General features: G+C 38.0%; 2 protein-coding genes across 3 annotated transcripts in view; both read right to left on the bottom strand.

Annotated features, from left to right (window-relative positions):
- Positions 1-331: 331 nt before the first annotated feature.
- Positions 332-15,107, bottom strand: LOC139814247 (brefeldin A-inhibited guanine nucleotide-exchange protein 3). 2 transcript variants are annotated; one of them, XM_071780374.1, is made up of 22 exons: positions 14,959-15,107; positions 14,438-14,571; positions 13,800-13,934; positions 13,470-13,635; positions 13,082-13,211; positions 12,730-13,014; positions 12,359-12,592; positions 11,957-12,184; positions 11,372-11,748; positions 11,067-11,251; positions 10,825-10,987; positions 10,395-10,703; positions 10,092-10,314; positions 9,832-10,005; positions 9,218-9,626; positions 8,922-9,134; positions 7,963-8,845; positions 7,725-7,857; positions 6,191-6,419; positions 3,651-3,880; positions 1,861-3,430; positions 332-1,642 (listed from the first exon to the last, which is right to left on the bottom strand). In XM_071780374.1, the coding sequence occupies exons 1-22, from the start codon at positions 15,041-15,043 to the stop codon at positions 1,499-1,501; spliced, it is 6,639 nt and encodes a 2,212-aa protein (XP_071636475.1). In that variant the 5' UTR covers positions 15,044-15,107; the 3' UTR covers positions 332-1,498. The 2 variants fall into 2 exon arrangements, with proteins under 2 accessions (XP_071636475.1, XP_071636476.1); XM_071780375.1 differs by having other exon boundaries at positions 12,730-12,999.
- A 3,792-nt stretch (positions 15,108-18,899) lies between these two features.
- Positions 18,900-21,330, bottom strand: part of LOC139814715 (uncharacterized) — a 29,034-nt gene continuing 26,603 nt past the window's right edge. The window contains exons 5-6 of the mRNA XM_071781186.1: positions 20,808-20,978; positions 18,900-20,281 (exon numbers count right to left, since the gene is read on the bottom strand). Of these exons, the coding sequence (XP_071637287.1) occupies positions 19,806-20,281; positions 20,808-20,978 (647 nt within the window). The 3' untranslated portion in view covers positions 18,900-19,805. The remainder of the gene's footprint in view (positions 20,282-20,807; positions 20,979-21,330) is intronic.

Here is a 21,330-nt window from a genome sequence, read left to right as displayed (position 1 = left end):
GATGACTCGACTCGTAGTCAACCGCAGACGAGAGTCTCCCGCCCTTTTCTACGTCCGTTAAAACGAACTGAAATACATTTCGTTTCGCAGGAAATGGTCGACATCTTTGGTACCAGCCAAGCATGGTTGATGAGAATAAATCGCGAAGTACTCGCGACCTCCGATCAAAACAGTCTTTAAATACTTGATAAAATATTGCTCGAGGATCTTACACATCCAGCTTTAGTAAAACAAACCTGACAATAAAGAAAATATTGAAAATATTTACAATGTATACATTAAAAACAAATATTATATTCCTAAACAAATCGCGCAACAATCTAAAATAGTATTCAGATATTAGAATTCATTTATTTTAACGTTCATACATCTTGTTAGAGATACACGTTTCATACCATATATCGTATATATATTTCATGGACGCGCTTTAGCTGCATTGAGATCCATAACGATTTCTCGTAATTCCCAGTCACTCGTTTTCGTACATACATCTAGATGCATTTTGGAGAAAAACAGAGGATACATAGGCACATTTTATTATCAATTATCAACCCTTCCATTTAAACCATCTGATATTCAACAACATTTACAACATTTATGGAATATACCATACGTAGAGAAACATCGGGGATAATATCTGATGTATACATCAACGTTCAATTATATATTCTCTACATCAATCGCAAAACGAGGAAAATAAATTAATCAACAAATATAATCAACTACGCTTACGCAATGTGTAATATAAAACATTATTACATTACTATTATCTTAATTAAATTTACGCCAACAATGTTACGTTATATACAATAAAATAGAATACTTGCAAGGAATATATATATAATAATCCTTTTCAAACGTTAAAATCTTTCGCTCTTTTCTTCTACAAAAAAGATAATCGCTATTTATACTAGCAAAAAAAACCTGCGCAACAAAAATGATAATATATTCCGTTGTTTATCAAGAGATCATCTTGATAAAAGAATAGAGGAGTGCCAATATCACTTGTGTCGCATTTGCCACGAGACACTTTTCATTCGTCGCTCGTGTTTTCAAAGCTTTACGTTGGAAGCAAAAATCCGATACACCCGGCACTATGACCGGACCGCAAACTACAGTTAAGCGCAAAGAGCATAAAATGAGAATCGAGAGATGCGTGCATGCGGAATGGATCGTAAATAAAATTCTTGTCTCCGACGTGTCGACGTGTCGGCATATGAAAAAATAGAGACCCGCGTGATAACGGAAACATCGTATTTTTTCGAATTCAATTTACTTGTATCGATTGATATATCAATTTGATCGACAATTCCAAATAAAATATATCGACAGATTTTATATCTTCCCATTTCTCCTTTCAATTTTGCGTATCTATCACAGTAATAATAATAAAGAACTTGAAAAATAAGTCAAGCATGTTAATTAATTATTTCTTCGTTTCTCGAAAAGTCTTAGTAACTAAGGCCGCGATCGCGTACATAGCTAAACTCGATCGCTATTAATTATTTGTCAATCCATAAAGCACAGCGATACGGTGAAAGAGAGCTGAAAGACGTTGCTTCAAGCTCTGATCTATGGCATGCCTGGTCAATATTCGTACGCCGCGTACGAAAACTGGAAGCAACGGTTCCAATCGTTCATCCTGTAAAAAGATCCGCCAAAATTCATGTAAAAATAATTTAAATTGATAACAATTATAAATCATAAATTCAACAATTCTTATTTAAAAAATTAAAATTATTTCCCGAAACAAGTTCTTACCTTCAATTTTGACGTTGATATTAGAACTTATTACGATATATTACAATGACAATGACATAATATATGTATTAGATAAAGAGAAAGATTGAAAAAACTCACTGGTAAAGCTAAAGCCCATTCCAATGCAATGCTCAGAGTGTCTGCCCAAGCTTTCCTATGAGCCTCGCTGTCTTTATTAACGTTTCGCCTTTGAATTTGCACTTCCTGGTTAACGATCGACTGGCTCTCAACCGTAGATGATTCTTCTTCGTCCCGCAAAAAGGGATTTGTTCTAAAGCCACGCTTGCTACGTTCATAATCGCGCAGTAATTCATCTATATTGTCAAGGATCTGTGAAGATTTAGAATTCTTTTTGTCTTCCTCTTTGATACTTTCTTCAGGTTCGCGAGACTCGCTGGAAGGACCATCGGACATTGTCCAAGCAGGTGTTCTACGCAGTTCCATCACCGACTTTGGTCGAGGATCCACAGAATCGACCAGCAATGACTTATCTTTATCTTCAAGTTCTGCAGCCATGACGAATGTCAAAGATTTCCGCCTGGATAATGGACCCACGTCGCTACCACTTCTTTCCAAATATGATTTTTTATGTAAAAAGCCTTCATCGGAAAACGAATTTCGATTTAGCGTCTTCATATCAGCCATGGACGTTCTCATAGAGATTGACTCCATTTTCCAATGCGAATCCAAATTATAAGAGATATCGTCACGACTGTACATCATCTTGGGAGGTGCTGGAGTCACAGCATTATACTTGGCATCGATGTAACCTTCACTGGAAGTTCCGCCGGAACGATCGAGGTAAACAATCTTCTCTGTGACCGATCCCAATCTGGACATCGGTCTAGAGTCGTCGGTTTCCGGTTCGGACTGTGGGCCAGAATCAGTTGAATATTCTGCGGCCAGATCCGACAACCTGAAAGGTCTCGGGTCGTTTTCGCTCTCAGCTCCAAGCTCTTCCAGGCCACTCTCGTCATCCAAGTTCGGATTGTATACGTCATCTGGATAATCTTGATCATCCTCTTCGTCACCATCCGGTTGATTTTGACGAATACCAGGATCTTCTTTCTCCGACGACTCAACGAGGGCTGGCGTACTAGAAACAAGCCGATCGTCAATAGGCTCCTTTCTAGTAATCTCGGGATAATCATCGGGTTGCGCCACCAACAAGAATATCTTCCTCTCTGCAAAACTGTCGACCTTGGTATACTTGCCATCCTCGTCAAGAACTACCTCGACGTAAGTCTCGCAAAGCTCATCAAAAATTGTACGGAGTTGCCGCAGATATTTATTAAGTTTTCGGTGCTTGATGTCGTAAACACATTCTCTGTCGCCCAGCCCTGTGCCCAGAATGGTCTTTACCAGTTCCAGAGTCGCGTGAAGCTCCTCTATCTCGCGTAAACATAGCTCGAACAGCGTGATGATTTTAATGGTCCAAGCAGCGGCCGCTTGACGATATAGATTAGCCGGTTGCTCGAGATTTGCCACCTTTTGCACCAAGAATTTCAGGCCAGGTCGGCAATCAAACTTTAGTGCGGCGACGTATGAGAAGTCCAGAGCAGAAAGGAAAATCTCCACGTGATGCGGACTCAGATGAGACAAGTAACTCCGTTTGACGTTAGGATTAGGTGAACTGCATGGCGTTGAATGCGGGATGACGTGAGATAAACTATGGAAAAGTCGAACATCAAGTTATTACGCAATTATAATTCTACATTGATTTTTACCAAGTTTTAATCAAAGTTATTAACGTAAATTAAACTGCCGTTAATCAAATTCCGCGTAATAAGTAATCGATATATTATAATGATATATCAAATATGTGTTAATAAAATATATTTGCTACATTATTATGGATTAATAAATGCAAGAAATAATCATAGACTAACCTTGAAATCGAAGGGCCGGCACCTTGAAGAAGAACACTCGCGATGCAATGAAGCAGCATCTGATGTACCAAAAGTCCGACTACCAACGCACGCAACTGGACTCTAACGATGTAAAGGTCGGGATTGAGAGTAGCGCCTACGGCAGGAGGATACAAAAGGAACACGTACGACCTTTCATCGGATGATCGCGAAGCATCTTCAACTCGTGTTTGTTCCTCTAGGAGGAACACCTAAAGACACAAGTACGTGAATTATTAAGTCTAAACTAGTTTCAAGTAGAATTCTGAATGTATGATATGACTATGACGCAGTTCTTGAAGATCTGGTGAAATTTTGTGAAAATTTGCTACACTTTGCTACAATAAAGCAACCGTTAAAGTCTTGGTAATATTTTGGTTGCAAGTAAGATTATGTATATCATTATCAGTTCTCATAATAATGCATTTAAAAATTTTATGCAAAAAAGTTTTTCAATTAAGAATACATTATCATACAATATGTGCAATAAATCGTTTCTAATAATTTTTAATTGATTGTGAGGAAATAATCTTAATTACAGTAATAGTAACGGTATGCTCAGTCTAACACGACTCCACAATTGTTTCCGATCAAGATAATGTGTGCAAACTACGAAAGCTGCAGCTTCTATAATACGGTGTCGTGTACCGTTACCTACATGTTGCTGTGACAGTGAAATTCTAGCCATGGACCCAAGCCATGGATTTTAATAGTGATTCGCAAGATCGTGCCAAATAAAATTGAAATGATGTTTCAATCAACACGACGAGATCCTTTTTCATAAATTTTACGAGATGAAAAGAAAAGAAATTACAAAATCCGTATTGATAATCTTTGAATCAGAATATTTAAAGCATTTTTCAGCAATTTGTTAAAAAAAAGAAACAGTTGACAATTATTTTCAAAGTTAATAGATATTAACAAAACAAAAAATGTATGTGTTTAAAATAAAAATTTGATTTGTAAAAAAACAATTACCATCACATCATTAAACTTTTTTCTTTTCTATCAAGGACTTATGTGCAATTTATTTGACGATATCTATATCTTCATTACTTGAAAAGGATCTCGTTGAAGCGCCTCTGCAGCCCAACTCGTGCCTTCTACCAGCATGTGCAAATGTTAAAAAAAAAACATGGTGATCCAGATCGAATGACGTTTTCTCGTCGACAGGCGTATTCCAAATAAATGATCTTTTGTTCAAGGTAAAGGGTGAGTGAACAGTCAATCAGCTTATAATAGGAAGCTTTATATTTGTTGAACACAGTCATTCAGCGGTACAAAAATACATAGGAAACATTTTGACTCTGTCACGTCGTCAATATCAGCCACATCGAACAAGCTTGGAATACATCGAAAGCGATCAGTCGATTATGCTTGCGCCATTATACTCAACGTACATATAAAATACTCGTGTTCAATGTATACATAGGTGAAGTATATTACTCGGTATACGAAATTATTTGTTAGCTGAAAGTAGCTTCTGGAATTGCTCTTGATTCAAATTATAAGACGTGAATGCTAAAACTCAGCCTGTCGACGACAACGTGATGGAACGCCTCCACGACTCTGTGAATCACTCGGCGTGGATGTCAAACATTTATCCACGTTATTCTGCCGGTCAGTATGGTGAATCTCGATACGATACAATAACATAATTTTTTTTCTCTGGGTTTGATTGTTCTTAAAATCCATGACGTGAGTTACCGTGGTCGGCTAGAGCCATTGGGGGCCTGTGTTCGTCGTAGTGTTAGTGTAATCGGGGGGTGTCGTGTGCTGCCTACAACCGATGGGGTAGGAAGTAGTGTGCTGATCGATCAGTGTCGTCTCAATGGTCGTCAAATCCTGGAAAGGTGTCGTCGGCAGTGACGCCGCGCTCTGCCTCTTGACGGCAGTCAATACCTCACGCAGCTGGCTCACCTGGGAGCAAGTCAGGTCAGGAGGGAACCACCTGTGTCCCTGTATCTTTATCTTTTTTCTCTACCTTTCTCTCCCTCACACACACACACCTGACATTCTCGCACTCGTTACTTCGTCGCAACACAACACACATGAATAACGCGATACTAGAAGTTTATTGGGTGACAAGATGTCTATACAGAAGAAAACTCATCATCTATTATCAAATAGATGGTAGCGGCCGATCGTAAAAGTTTTCGTGATAACTGTGAATTTTAAACATATGATATTTTCGATATGATATTTGGCACTAATTGTCACAATCAATTTAGATTTTTATCTGTTTTATGTAATGTTATTATTTTGACTGAGAATTAATCGTACTTAGCACGAGATATAAGCCAAGAACAATTTTAACATCGTGACATGTGAATGATAAATGTAAAAATGAACTTCTCTCCTCGAGTTAGAGCAGAATCTATATATTCCGAATGTTTCGTCTCGTGGCTGCGAGGAGCACATCGATAAAGCACATTGAACGTACAACAATTAGAAACGACGGAGAATATCGGTACTCTCCCTCGCGTATGTCACCTCTCGAAAATAAATCTCGGATTACTTACTTGAGCAGCAAGTTGTCGCAGCCTTTCCGTTTCTTCCGGTGTCGCGTCTCGGCGCGCTGCGACCTTCACTTGGGCGACGTCCCCGTAAAAGGATTCCGATCTGGGTGAGAAAGCCATGGTTAGCTGGTGCAACTCCTGCAACGAATTCGAACAGGCGCGGTAACACGCGACACCGCAGACTTCCCATTGTTCCGGAGTAAGGAGTGGTCCGCTGCTCACCAAAATGTGCCTGACAAAAATAGATTTAATTCTTTTTATAATTTGTTAAACCGCTTAATATCACTTGTGATTTCTAAATAGAATGATAAATAATAGCAACGATAATATCAAGTAGAAAGATTTAAATTTTTTTCTACGGATTTCTTTAATTTTTTATAATAATTAAAACACGAAAGAGCCTTTCAACGCCTCTACAGTCTACAGTCTACATTGCTATCGCGTTGTTCCGTAATAAATCTCACAAGGACACGAGCAATGATCGGTGAACGGTAATCGGATTTCTCGTGCTACCGTGTCAACGATAAAGTTGGCCAACCCCTTCCGCGCGGTCTCTCAAGCACGCGCTCTTTCATAGCTATGGCGATCAAGCGAGAATCATCCGATCCGCTGAATGTTGTGGAAATGGGTTGTCTACCTACACTAAGTGACGCTAAGATTTCAGATCAGGATACCGTTCGGTTCGTCATTCGCGTACACGAACCTGCTCCGTTTTTAAATTCCGGCGTACATACAACACGTGTACATCGATACCTCGGGATCGGCACCGATTCGCGGGATCATGTTACGGATCGCTCATGTCTCGGTCCGGTTGGATGTATATGTCTACCGTGCACGTTAATATAGAGAAAATGCGCCGATGACTCTCCAGGTGGATGCAACATGCAACGTGTGCAGTCGTTAGCATGACGCTCCGAGGGTGTCGAGTGTCGGTGGCTACTTTATCCCACCGGACAGCTTGTCAAGCTTCATTATCGTCTTACACGCACGCTCCGCGCCGCCGTAACAACGATATACCTATCTTATCTGTCCACCACGAGATACATTCCATCAAACTTAGTCGATACACCGATTCACCCCGAAAAACTGAAAATCGACGCGATAGAAAATCGATACGCTAATATATAAATAAATACAGCGTTACTGCAATCACACACAATACAAAATTATGTAAGAAACAGTACTACGCTTTATTCTCCAGTATTAATTTTATGATCCAGCTTTCCTAATTGAATTTACGAAATAACCAACGACAACACGTCGTTTCAATCAGCCATTAAAGAACCACCTTTGGTACCATCGCCATTATATTCCGGTTTTCTCTCATTTTTACTGCAATCTCGTATTGTTGTTAATGCCATCAAACATCGATTTTCTATGCACAGACAACCATCGCGCGTTAAACCGCGTAAATATTAACGAAGCTCGCGCGAATCGCAATAAAAAGAGCGAACGAGCGGACAAGCAAATTACTTCGGCTCGCTTCGGCTGGCTTTTATGTCGCGAGCTGGAAATGTCCTCCGCGCTTTTGACTTACCTGATGCAAGCGCAGCCAAGACGAGCTATACTCTCCGTAGGCTGTACAACGCATTCCGCCATCACTAACAAAAGCTGTTTCAACATTAGCGTCGTGGCAGGTAAATAGGCATCGTTTCTAACGATCTCTGGACCTAAACAGTAATTAAAGATAAACACAAACGAACAGAGTAGCAATCGCAGTATTTCGCATAATTTCTTCTTATCTTTATTATCTAGATTAATGTTTTTTGTATTACCTTGTAAATGTGTCAAATAATCAACCACGAGATCTGTTGTGAGACCGCAACACTGTTTGAAATTGGGCGCAAAGTTGTCCCATCCACGAAAGATCTTAGACGTTTTCCTTAGCCAATTTTGCACCATGGGCAATAATAGATGATTAACGCAGTAGAGTCCAAACGCTGGCCCGGGTACATTCAAAATATCGCGCAAGAGATGGAATAGAGTCTCTAGAGTATGCGGTTGATAACGCTTTGGACAGATCATAGTTGCGCTTGCCAAGCCTTCGATAAGGATGTACCAGACCCTGAGGATACCACTAGGCTTGTCCATACTCTGCAACGTAGCGATAGGATGAGCGTCCTTGTCAATTAATGGAGTCAGCGCGTCGTATGATTTTTCCGGAATAACTTCCTGCATCGACTCGATATGCTTGTCGAACCTAGTCAGCTCGAGATTCGGAATAATCGGATCCACGTATTGCGGAATCGTAGAGACTTGAATTCTTTGGGCTGAATGAAAGATCGGGCAGGCCGGCATCCGATACATCGACGACAGAATATCGCTGCAACTCAGCAGATACTTCAAACTTTCAACACAGAGTCTCATTCTTCTCGATTCTGCGCTATCGATATTCTCAGTCTCTTCAGCTTGAGCTTCGTTATCACCGATACCTCTCACGTGTTTTAGCAGGCATAAGATACAGTCCAAAGCGGCGTTAGCAAAAACCAACGTGTTGTCTGTTGAGAGGAAGACTCTGAAAACTTCTAACAAAGGCGCCGATTCCACCGAATCTGAATTGTTAACCGACGCCACTCGGAGAGCGCCGAAAAGTGGACGCCAACCTGAACGTATCTCAGTACGATTTGTTTCAACGAACTCACAGATGCAACTAACAATCTGAAAAATTTATAGTTTGCAATCCCAATTTTTTAAGTTTGTGCTTTACACATAATTGTGAATGGCTAATCCTTACTTGATCCTGTACATCGCTATCGCAAAGCTCAAGACACAAAAGGTTTTCAAAAGGTTTGAAGAGCGCCTCGTTAAAGTGAAAATGCGGAAGTTCTATCTGTTCGTTTAACAAGGCCGCCATGGAATCGTGAATGCATTGAACGGCTTTCTTCGAAATGCTACGGTCCTCGTGGCAAGCCGCCTCCATGAAGTGTGGTCCCAAAATAGTCCATACCTGAAAAATTATTTAATTTTTAAATCGTACAAATTACGATTGTAAATTATTAAGTTGCATACATTTATATACTGCTCTCTTACCCCCATTATATGTATTAAAGGTCTGCCACTCTTTACACACTTCAGCATAACTTCACCTAAACGAGCTAGAAGCAACACATTCATCTCGTTTTCCCTCGGCTTACTTCGTCTCCACCAAAATTTCTTATTGTCTTTACAGCCATCGGTGGTCTTGAATAATTGCGCCTTGCTGGCCTTACAGAGAGCCATGAGAAATGAGCAGAGAGCTCTGAGATTCAGTTTAAGTGCCGCATCCTCGAAAAGTCTATCGACTTGCTGCGACAGCACGCAAATAATCTTGGCAGCATAATCCGCTGGCAAAATGCCATTAAATTGGCTGTCAGCATTCGATTCTTGGATAATCTCCGGAATCGTGTCTGAACTGGGATTTTGCGTGTAAGGACTCGACAGGAAGCTATAAACGTCCACGCTATATAAAAGAAATAATCAAAAAATTAAAAAATAAATTAAATACAAGATGTTAGAATTCTGTAAAATATTTATCTTGTAAAATAAAATCTTGTGAAATACTTATTAATCAATCGGCATACTAATTAATTAGAGAATAAGAGCCTGAGAGAATTTTTAAAAGAAATAATATCAAATAATTAGAGTGTTGTAATATAGAATTGTACCAAGATTCCTCATCATCGACAATGTTAAAATTTAATCGAAGTCTGTCTTGACCATTCTTAGCGTCGCCATTTACAGCATCTTTTTTTTCCTTCTTCTGAGAGACTTTAGGCAGTGACGGATTTTGATTCCGTCCGAAGAAGTCATGTTCCAGTTTACTCACGTAGAGGCAACACCTTTTTCCAAATGCATAATCTCATTAATATATTATATGTAAGAAAAAACACGTTGCTGTGTTTTGGACTTTTGGAGCGTCACTTACGTGAAAACATGCGGCCAGCAATCGCTACCATGACTGCCTAGTTCCAGACCTCTTCCCAGAAGCACATCCATACTGAGCGCGTGAGATGTATGAAGATTAGTCGCTTTATTCTGCAATTTAAGTCGAAGAACGTCCTTCTTGCGAGTAATCTTCGAAATGGATTGTTCCGTGCAAGCAGCTTTTGCGAGAAGGGCAAAAATGGAGCCGCAGCGATTCTGTAAACCTGTAATAGAGGAGGATAAGATATGATAAGAAGATAAATATATAAAAATCCTATTTAAAAGAAAGAATATATATATATACCAAGCACGTTGCTTAATGTAGCAGCCTTGTGAAGACCTTCAAGCGCCAAGACAACCGTGTCTCTAACTCCTCGTCTACCACCGTCTCTGTTTAGGATGCCTTTATTAGTTTCCTCCTTAGGAGGATTCAGTCCCGTTGTGAGAACCGTCATCATACTGCCCCAGCAACAAGTCAACACTCTTCGGGAGAGTTTTGCGCCAGCCTCCGCTTCCGGGGTTGGTTCACTTCGAGAAAGTTGGGCTCGTTCTAATCTTATGTAATCAGAAAGCAATTGTCCGCCTCTGTGACTGCCGGGTATTCCATCCACGTCTATAAATTGCATAATAAATTTTAATAGTTACATTTATTAAAAAATTGCGATTTAGTTAGGTATTACAAAATATAATTTTTTATTAATATATTTATTTTACTAAAACTTAATACTTCGTACCCGTGAGAACATTGACCAATGCATTATTTTCCGTGGAACTAGGATTGTAACCACACTTCTCGAGTAAATTACATGCGAGAACTTGTTGATACAATTCCGAGAGCCATGTGGCTGAAAGATAAACTAATACACCCGATCCGTGCACCTCTTCCACAAATCGTTCCTTAAAAATAAAATTAAGGAAAATGAACACAACAAATTTAAAAAGAATTAAGAAAAGAATTATTTGCGATTAGACATACCTCGCTAATTGGTATTTGCCGACCTTCCTCGTGATAATAATTTATTTGGATTAATTTCAGATTGAGAAGCAATGCCGCATACGTCGCTAGGTAAATTCCATCAGCGTTCATGATCGTGATTAACGCACATGAATCTGTACTAGTGTCAGTTTGTTCCTGTATCTTTTGTTGAGCTACAAACACCCCTAAAATATATCAAATATATAAATTTTTTATCAACAAAAAATGTCATTATTATCTCAATATTACAATAATGTAAATTCTGCGCATTATTTTATAGCTTTATCTCAATGGCAGTTATATACCTTGACAATACTCAGAAGCAAAGTTCTGCAACGCCTCGTCCACCTCTATATTACTTCGCAAAGTGAGGACCATGGGTATGAGATCAGATCTAAGTATTCTTACGAATCGCCTGGCATTGTGTCTCTCTACGTCCACATTGCATTCGTCGGCCACTTGTCGACCCACATGAAGACACTTGGGTAATTTTTTCAATCTCAGTCTCTCGTATTCATTCTCCGTTGCGCAATCATTATCGTCAAGACTATTTTCTTCCTGAACCTCATCCGATTCATTTTGCGGACCTTCAGTGTCCGTTGAATCGCCATCTTCTGATGGTCCATGCCCAGATGAGTCGGAATCTGAGCCTATACCTTTCTTCATTAATTCCAATTGTTCCCTGAGAAATAAATATTGTCATAAACTATATGTCTACATATATAATATATATATACATATAATATGAGAAATATGAGATACAACAAAATTGTTAAAAAAATTTATATTGTATTTTTATAAATCAATATTAATAACATATATTTTTTATTAATTGAAATTTTTAAATAATTTAGCAAAATTATTGAATGACTCATTATCGTTGCATTTACCTATATGTTTTTGGCAATCGTGCCATGCTTTGGTAAGTCAGAGGTCCGCGATAATCACAGGATTCTAAATCTTCGTACAAACTATTAATCGTGCAAGTATAATTATGATTAATGGCCTTGCCCTCGCATAATTCTTGAAGCGCTGACAGCATGGCGACAACGCAGGAGACACTCGCGTGCAATATAGCCAGTCCACCCGTTGTTGATTCCTCTATCGAATCCATGGCTCTAGAACACAATGTATAAAAATTTGAAAAAAAATTCAACCATCTTAATTAAACAAAATTTTATTTAAGCTTTTTTATTTATTATATATTATATATTATATATATATATATATATATATATATATATATATATATATACACACATATCAAAGATTGTGTTGCAAAAAATACTTACAATCTCATCAATGCCATGTCACTTTGTATATGGCTCGACCGATCTTCTTCAACAAGCAATGGTCCAGCAAAATCAACCATGCGACTGGGACTACGCAATAATTCCTTCAATGCTTTTAAGGGTTCTAGACGCTGCTGTGGTGGTGGATATAGCAACATTCTGTGGAACACAGATTCCAAAACTGGTCGCAACGGGCCAACACATCCTACTAATCTTACTAATTCCGTGCCAATGCTGAAAAATATATATTTACATGTTTTGTACAATATTATATCACTTACAAAATATTACACATGTTTTACACAAAAAATTATCGTAAAGTAATGTTTATGACATGACAATGATATATTCTAAACGTTCTATATTTTTACCTGTAAACAGTTTTAGCCTGATGACTGTCGAAACTCAACGATGTAGCCAAGTATCCGGAACCTCTACCAACCTCGTTCTCCTTTCCCTCTCGAGAGGTAAAGGTTTTATCTACTCGAGGAGTGCCTAAAAAGGCTATCAAGGCTGGACAGAACTTCTGCCATAGGAAAGTCGTAAAGTGTGTGTTAGTATGAATCTTTTGCGGTAGTGACGATATGAGCGTATGCAAGCATTCCAATAGGAAGACTACAGTGCTGCCGTTTCTGCCATTGCTGGAACAGGATTTCCTAAATATTATTATAGTATTAAACATAATGACTTTTACACCATTAATTTTCTAAAATGCATTTTTACTTCTGAGCCTCGTCCAGTTTGCTGCACATGTACTGCAAAATCGGCAAAGCCTCGTTAAAACATGAAACACCTCGCTCGCGTACATTTTTATTCCGTTTAGCATTCTCGTCCATCTCCTGACACTCCTCGTCTGCAAATAAATACAATAACGCATAATAATGAATATCGAAATGCCACGCTGGCGATGCATTTGCAGGTATTAACAGTACGGTATCGTCAGGCATTCTTCAACCCGCATGCCATCGGCACGCGATCTTGTAATTTATCGACCAAACAACTGTGTTCGAAAGTGCTATGTCTGGAAGCTATTATCACTTTTTAAGGCAAAATGCATCGTCAGCGATGTTGCGTTAATTTTGTATTTTTTTCGCTCAAATTTCCATGTTACCTAAAAAAAGACAAAACGATCGCAACGTTTGACTAGTTGCAGCCTGTGCAGCTGTACGCACAGCTTGATTGCCATTCTCGAACGCCTCGCAACAAGTAGTCAATATAGCGATAATCAAACGGCCGTTCATAGTCCAATAAGGAGAGCAAGCAACTTGTAGCAAAACCTAGAAAAGAAACGATGAGACATTACCTGCGATTAAATTTATGATTTTAAAGCAAGCATTAAAAACAAGAAACATGTTAATTTTTTTTTAGATTCTGTTTAATTTTCTTGTATTCTTTTCAATACTCGATATAGAAATATTTTTACAATTACAGTAAAACTCACTTTGAGCATATCCGTTTGTGTGTCATCAGATTGCGAGACGATGGAGCTCATGGCGTGCAACATTTGTGCAGGCAACCATAACGAATCATCTTCTGGCTCGTAAGGTGATTGGAATCTGTCGTCTCTTAACATTTTCTACAAATGTTATTTTAATTTTTAGTTTAATTTTGTGACATTAATTTGACCATTGTATTTATAATTTAATCAATAATGTTTAATAAAAATTGCAATTATAAATCAAATCCACCCGAATAAATTCTATTTAATTAATTGCAATAATTAATCCTCGAATTAATCTATCCAAATTATTTAATCTTTATTATAAAATTCCTAAAAAAGCCTCAAAAGAAACTACTCCGATCAAAGCTAATTAAATGTCATCTGCCGCAGCGACGTGACTTTACTTAAACTGTCGCAGCTGTTCGTCGGTATCTATCGTTTTATCGCGTACAGTTCCGGAACATACATTTCCACAAGCGGTTACATCAATGCTGGCCAACATACGCGGAAAGAAAAATAGTCCAAAGATAAAACATAAAAGCATTCTTTAGTACGAACATTTTAAGATCACATTTGCATTTTTATGCATAGAAAATTTATTTTTTCGCACAAAAAATTATTTTTATTATGTTACTTACGTGCAATCCCGCAAGTCCGAAAGCAATAAATTTGCTTCTATTACTTTCCAGTGCTAGCTGAAACGTATGTAAGCATTTTGCGCGCAGTTCGTGCGGTGGATCTCGTAGTAAGCCTTGCTGCTTCTCCAGAAAATCTGCAAGGAAAAAGATTATCCTCAACACAAGAAAAGCAAGTCCGAAAATCCTAATATGTTTGAGAAATAATATTTGTTTTCGATGACTATTATCAATCATACTGCGCCATTATGACACGTATTCAAATTGACATAAACTTAAAAAATAATTTTGCATTTGTAATGAACGCAAAAATACTTAAATATAATCAAGTTAAATTAGAAATATTTATAATAATGTATATGTATGCCATTATATATTCATGACGGGAGAGATGCGAGTGTCAAGTCTGCTTGACATCTGCATGTCTGAATCCCAATGATGAAGAAGTCTCGAATAATAGCGGCTTTCGTGGAATAAATCTTTAATAAAAAATCGAATCAAAATAAAAATCCTGATGCGCTCACCGTGCGCTTCTTGCGCCGATTTCCGTAAATGTTGTAACCTCGCATTGTTCGACTCCCTTATGATCTGCAGCAGGAGATCCTCCATGACACGACGGGCTACAACTGCTAACCGCTACCACGCGACTGATCGATAACAGGAGGGAGTGCCGTGCCGATGCCGATGTGTGTGCACCACGTTGACCACGCTTCGCTATACATGCGCACTTCCAGGAACGTAAAAACTATCACCCTTGAAAATGCTGACATATTAGATTAGAAATAATCAAACGGAAAGAAAAGAAATTTTAATTAAAATAAAAGCGGAACAAAAATTCAAAATATGGAATGACAATTATTATATTTTTAATCTTACAATTAGTAAGTTTCAAAGTAGATTTTATTTATAAAGTTAAGCATTTATAAATAAAAAATTGTACATTAAAGTAATATTAACGTAAATTGTGCAGGTAATTGTGCATTGTCATGCCTAACTTCACAACGTTTAACGCTTAGTAACTTTTGAACAAGTGGCGCCCTCCTGCCATCTAGTTCCTGTTACTTAGCCCTCTAGGTTCATATTGTTTTGTGTAATGTGCATAGAATTATCACGCGGTATTTTTGAAGATGATAATGGGTATATTTTTAGTTTTATGTATTCATCAATTGTTCTTTATCTGTTTTTCATTGGGTCAGAAAAGGGAGGGAGATTATCATCTTCGAACGAGACATTTCATATAATCTCGATCAAACTTCGCCCGCCTTCGGCGGGCTCGTTTGATCGTACAATTATATTACATGTCTCGTTCTCGATGATAATATTGTAGGTTTTTAGAGATTGAGTGATAATTCTCTTTTTTATTTCTAATTTATTTTATTTTTATTCTAAGATTGCACGCGCAAATTGGTCATTGGGGGCCTGAATGGGTTTGTTATAGAACTTAAAAAAGGTTTGAGAACCCGGCGCCCATCCAGCACTTCGTCTTATAGTGGCGATATCTATTCCTCGTTTATGAGCCATAGATACCGCTGCGTGTCGTGTGCTATACGCTGTAAACTGGTTGATATCAATACCAGCTTTACCTAATAATGCTTTGACCCAATGACCAATAGTTTGTGACGATACTGCGCCAAAAGGTTTCATTGTTGCAATAAACAAATTTTTGGTATCGTTATCTCTCAATTCTTTGGTGTAATCTATATAATCTAAGACCGCAGATGCTACACATAGACCTGGCTTCTCTTTAAAAAACGGTAATATTAATTCTGGTTGAAAAGCTCCAGGCTTTGATGTTTTAATTTGTTCCGTAATCTTAATATTTATTCCCGTGTCAGACCTTACTATATTATCGATATTTATTAACGCTAAGGTTTGTAACCTCTGGGCCGTTGTTAGAGCTAACAAAGTTGCTACTTTTTCCACAGCATCCTTTAATTTCAGTTGTTTAAGTGGATGTAACTTTTCAAGGTAATTAAGTACTGGAGTAACATCCCATGTTGTGGAGTATTTTGGTTTGGTTGGTCTTTGCTTAAATACTCCTTTTAAAAAACGAGAAATTAAATTATCCTTATTAATATTATATACTGAAATTAAGGAAATTGCGGAACGAGCAGTATTTAATGTATTATAACTTGCGCCTTTTTTAAAAAGATTATTCAAAAAACTAATAATATATGTCGTTTTTGGATTAAACATATCTACTTTCTTCAAATGAGTGAACTCCCACCAACGTTTTAGACTACATTCATATTGTCTCAACGTCGCTTTTGCGATGGAGTTAACCATCACCTCCACAGCTTCTTCTGTTAATCCTCTTTTCAAATATGCTGACCTGATAACCTGCCTGCCACCAATGAAAGGTGGGACGCTAGTGGATGGCTCCTGTTCCTGTAGGGAGATGTTAATAGAGTACTATTAGGTTTGAATGTGATGGTGGGTTCGATGAGGAGTGATGTAAAAAGCGGATACCACGGTTGAGTAGGCCATAATGGTACTACGATAATACCTATAGCTTTATCATTAATTATTTTTCTTAATGTTCGCAGAATGAGTGCAAAGGGAGGAAAGGCATAGAAATTTTCGTTTTTCCACGATATAGTAAAAATTAATTTCAATTTATTCAATGCAGCTAAAGCGCGTCCATGAAATATATATACGATATATGGTATGAAACGTGTATCTCTAACAAGATGTATGAACGTTAAAATAAATGAATTCTAATATCTGAATACTATTTTAGATTGTTGCGCGATTTGTTTAGGAATATAATATTTGTTTTTAATGTATATATTGTAAATATTTTCAATCTTTTCTTTATTGTCAGGTTTGTTTTACTAAAGCTGGATGTGTAAGATCCTCGAGCAATATTTTATCAAGTATTTAAAGACTGTTTTGATCGGAGGTCGCGAGTACTTCGCGATTTATTCTCATCAACCATGCTTGGCTGGTACCAAAGATGTCGACCATTTCCTGCGAAACGAAATGTATTTCAGTTCGTTTTAACGGACGTAGAAAAGGGCGGGAGACTCTCGTCTGCGGTTGACTACGAGTCGAGTCATCCTCGTAAAGAGAGAAGCTTACGAGCGACGGCCGCCTTAGCTTATTCCGTGGTTTTATTCGTGGCGTCCCATTCGCAGGACGCGTCGAGGCTGTAAACATCGCGGCAAGAGAAGTGGGAGAAGAGTGAAGAGATCTCTCTGAAGTGTGAAGTCATTGAAGTAGGAAGAATTTTTCGTCCGGTTTTTCGCAGCCATTAACACGCAGCACTTCTGATCGTACCAACGTATTTTTTCTCTCGCTTCATCTATCGTCAAGAAAAAAAGGAATAAAAATGCGCGGGATACCATAATTTACATATTCTCTTTAACGATATTTAACTTTTTGATGAATGCGATGAAGCAATGGAGTGTAGATTTACTTCATAAATGTAATTACTCATGACAATTACTTTTAATTAATTTTAATGGGATAGTTTCTTTTTGTTTTAGGCGCTTTCCGAATACTTCTAGCAGTCTTAGTTATTTATAGAAACAAATAATGTGGTTATATATTAAAGAAGGAGACAAGGGGAAATTACTTATAACTGGGAAGTAGACATTTAGTATTTCCAGTCTCTTATTATACTTTGATTCCAGTTACTTATGAAGATTACTTCGTCGTCGTATATATATTGTCAAACGGCAAAATTGCCAAGACGCTTATTAAGTTCTTAGCCACGTAGTAATTTCACTCCAACGTATGTTTAGACAATCTTCTATTATTTTCTATTATTTCCTATGCGATGGTATATCTTTGTGCTGTCTTCAACGGTTCTTTCTAATTTAAGATTTATGTATTGCGTGCAAATCTGATAAATTGCAAAAAACTATGGAACAAAAATGGAAAATTTGAGTGAAAATTAATTAATTTTTTCACGTTTAATTAGCACATAACCGTGTATAATTTTAAAAGAGTTATTCTGAATTATGATTTAACGATGTGATCTGACTATAAATTTAGCCGTGCTTTTTATCGGTAAATAAATTAGCTATTGCGCAAAATATGCTAGGGGTTAATTTAGGTGAGGCAAGTTTAAAGATTTAACTGACACGAAACGGCATGGGGTGACTCGCTAATAAAGGGACGCAAGAACGACGAACCGACGATGTCGCGACCAGCCAGACCGCAACTATCCATCCGTTCGTCATTTCCAACGTGCTTTAAATATTAAATAGAGCTTGCTGCGCTCGTAAAAAGGGTTATCCGTCCCCCCATGACGAAAGAGACAACAGCGTTGCTATAGTCTGTTAATTCCCATACGAATGAAGATTTTTCTATCGTATATATGTGTAAAGACCACGTCGAAACGAATTATCCATTCATTATCTCTGAAATTAATCTTAAATTTGCGAAAGAGTTTAAAAAAGTTTATTCACAAGATATATTTTAGACCTAGATATAAGAGAAATAATTTCAAATGTATTTATCTTTGATACTCGTATAGGAACGTTTCCCACGACACGTCAAGCGGTCAAGAGAAAGGATGTAGAAACCTATCGGACAAATTTATTTCATTTCTGAAAATATGTGTATATATTTACAACGTTACAGGGTTTGACTAACTTCTCAAGAATCAACCGATATTTTCGTGATCTGATTCTTAACTCGTTTTAAGAAACAATCGAATGAAGATGAATCTCTTTTTGTGCGCACAAAACGATTCTCCAGTCATTGATTAGTTTCATCAATTTTGTTTAACGAGATCTCATAGATGCTCGTTGATCTTTTAAGTAAATTTTTTTTAGTAAAGTTTGTGTTTCACTTGATCTCATGTTCAACATGAATGAATCAATAATTTCATAGACGCGATCACTGCGAAACGCCAAGAGGCTTTCCACTTTTGTGCGCACAATGATGATTCTTCACTCATTGATTAGTTTCGTTATTATTATAGTTTCGTTTAATGAAATTTTCCATTAATGGTTGATTTTTCATAAATTGAGGAATTTTTTAAGTAAAGTTTGTTTCACTTCGTGTTAACGTTCGTGAAACGTTCATCCACTCAACGTGAATGAGTCAATAATTTTCACTTTCATATACGCGATCACTACGAAACACCGGATATCATTCACCAACTGGGTTCTTACAGACGCGATAGTTCGCGTAACTGTGGATGACCCGAAGAAATATTGCTATTCATACAGCAATTGTCTTATGCACGTCCTTCTTCTGTAACTTGGTACTTGGTACAGATCCTGCTGTCTTTGTTATATGTTACACTAATTAGAGCACTAATTAGAAATTACATTGCCACACTTGGAAATTCGCGCATTGTTCGTATATGATATGCCGCTCTGGCAATTTCAATTATATTAACAGAGATCTCTTCTTTTTAATACGGTCTCCACACATCGTTTCTCTGCTCGCTCTCCTCGCCGAGTACGCCGATCTCTCGGATGCTACTGATGGTAAGATTGCCACCTGCTATGGTGACTTGTTCCTCGCTCAAATCGCCATGCAGATGCAGATGAATCTGGTTTTGATTGACGGTGCTGTAGAGCTGAGGATAGAGGACCATTGGTGCCGGACCCGTAATGTAATTCTGACCCGGATTGTTGTAGTAGCCTTGATAATTGGGGTTGTAATTGTGAGAAGCCACTGGGACCGGGGTCGCCGGGCCAGGTGTCCAGGAACTGTAATGGTAACCCGGGCTACCCGCACTGCCCGTGCCACCACCGGCAAAGATGTCAGGGTCGCTGGGTCTGGTCGGCACCAAGGGCAAGGACGTGGTCGGCGAAGTGCCGTGTCCTGAGTACATGGAAACGCAATTCGGCGTGTAGGTGTCCTGTTGAGTTTCCGAAGGAAGTACTGCAAGCAGAAAATAATATCGTTTTGACTTGCAAATTGCAAACTGTTCAAAAATCGTGAAAACAGCTACAGAGTTCTTACAATAAAATTTCATGCGCTAGACAGAAAATTTGTAACGAGCAAACTGTGCAAATAACGACAGTCATAGAAAAAGTTGTAATGTAGATCTTTGAAAAATTTTAATTAATCCGATGTGCAGACTCTCTAAGACACAATTTAACAATTCTAGGTTTTATTACAAAAGATATTTCTACGTTTATATAAATAATTGTTGGCAAAGCAATTTATATTCTGTGAGTTTCTATATTTAAAAAATCAACTGTAATATAATTTCTAAAATAGATATAAATGAAACACCTTCAAGATAGTGTGTTACGAAACTTTTTCCTGGTACGAGTTATGCGTCAGAATGTTATTAAACCATCGTAGGTGTTTCTTAATTAGCAGTGCGTCGGCGAATCACATTGCTGGATCAGCAACGTAAATTAATTCAAGTTTTTTGATTGCCTGTATTAATTAATCGTACCAGTTGGTAATGGCACCGGTTCCGTCGTTGGATGATGCGACAGTGATTCTCCCGGATATGAAAATGCACCGCCGGGTAAAGGGGAATAGGAACCACCGCTGCTGACCGGAGGAGCTGGATAAGACGGTGCTGTGGATGGATAGGTCCATTCTGTGGAACCTATACCCGTATCTATAACAGAAAATGTTATTTTTCTTTAGAATTATTTGATTCATTTTCTATGCGGATAAGACTTACGACATAAATATTTTGCAAGACAAGCAATTTATATTTTATTCATTAGGCTTTAATTGAATATCATTTTAATAGAATACAAATTTTTAGCGTGTAATCCATCAGAAGCCAAAGAACTGAATCTTACAGCCATGTACCGTAAAACGTGCTTCTTAAAATGCGCAGCAAATCGTATGAGTCGGTAACGGAGTTTCGAGTGAGTAACATATAGGCAGATTAATTGACATGAGTCACGACTCACGAGTCGAAGTAGGCGCGACGGAAACTTAAACGCTGGAAGTGAACGTAT

Source organism: Temnothorax longispinosus, chromosome 6 (assembly GCF_030848805.1).
Source record: "Temnothorax longispinosus isolate EJ_2023e chromosome 6, Tlon_JGU_v1, whole genome shotgun sequence".
NCBI classification, from domain to species: domain Eukaryota; kingdom Metazoa; phylum Arthropoda; class Insecta; order Hymenoptera; family Formicidae; genus Temnothorax; species Temnothorax longispinosus.
Note: the sequence above shows the minus strand (reverse complement) of the source record. Positions and strands in the feature narration are given on the sequence as shown.

Excerpts from the sequence above, each read along its gene's own strand:
- LOC139814247 (XM_071780374.1), bottom strand. The coding sequence starts at position 15,043 with ATGGAGGATCTCCTGCTGCAGATCATAAGGGAGTCGAACAATGCGAGG. Across the intron at positions 8,846-8,921 it reads ATAGCGATGTACAGGATCAA|ATTGTTAGTTGCATCTGTGA; the intron begins GTAAGGATTAGC and ends TAAATTTTTCAG. Across the intron at positions 6,420-7,724 it reads CTTGGCTGCGCTTGCATCAG|GCACATTTTGGTGAGCAGCG; the intron begins GTAAGTCAAAAG and ends TATTTTTGTCAG.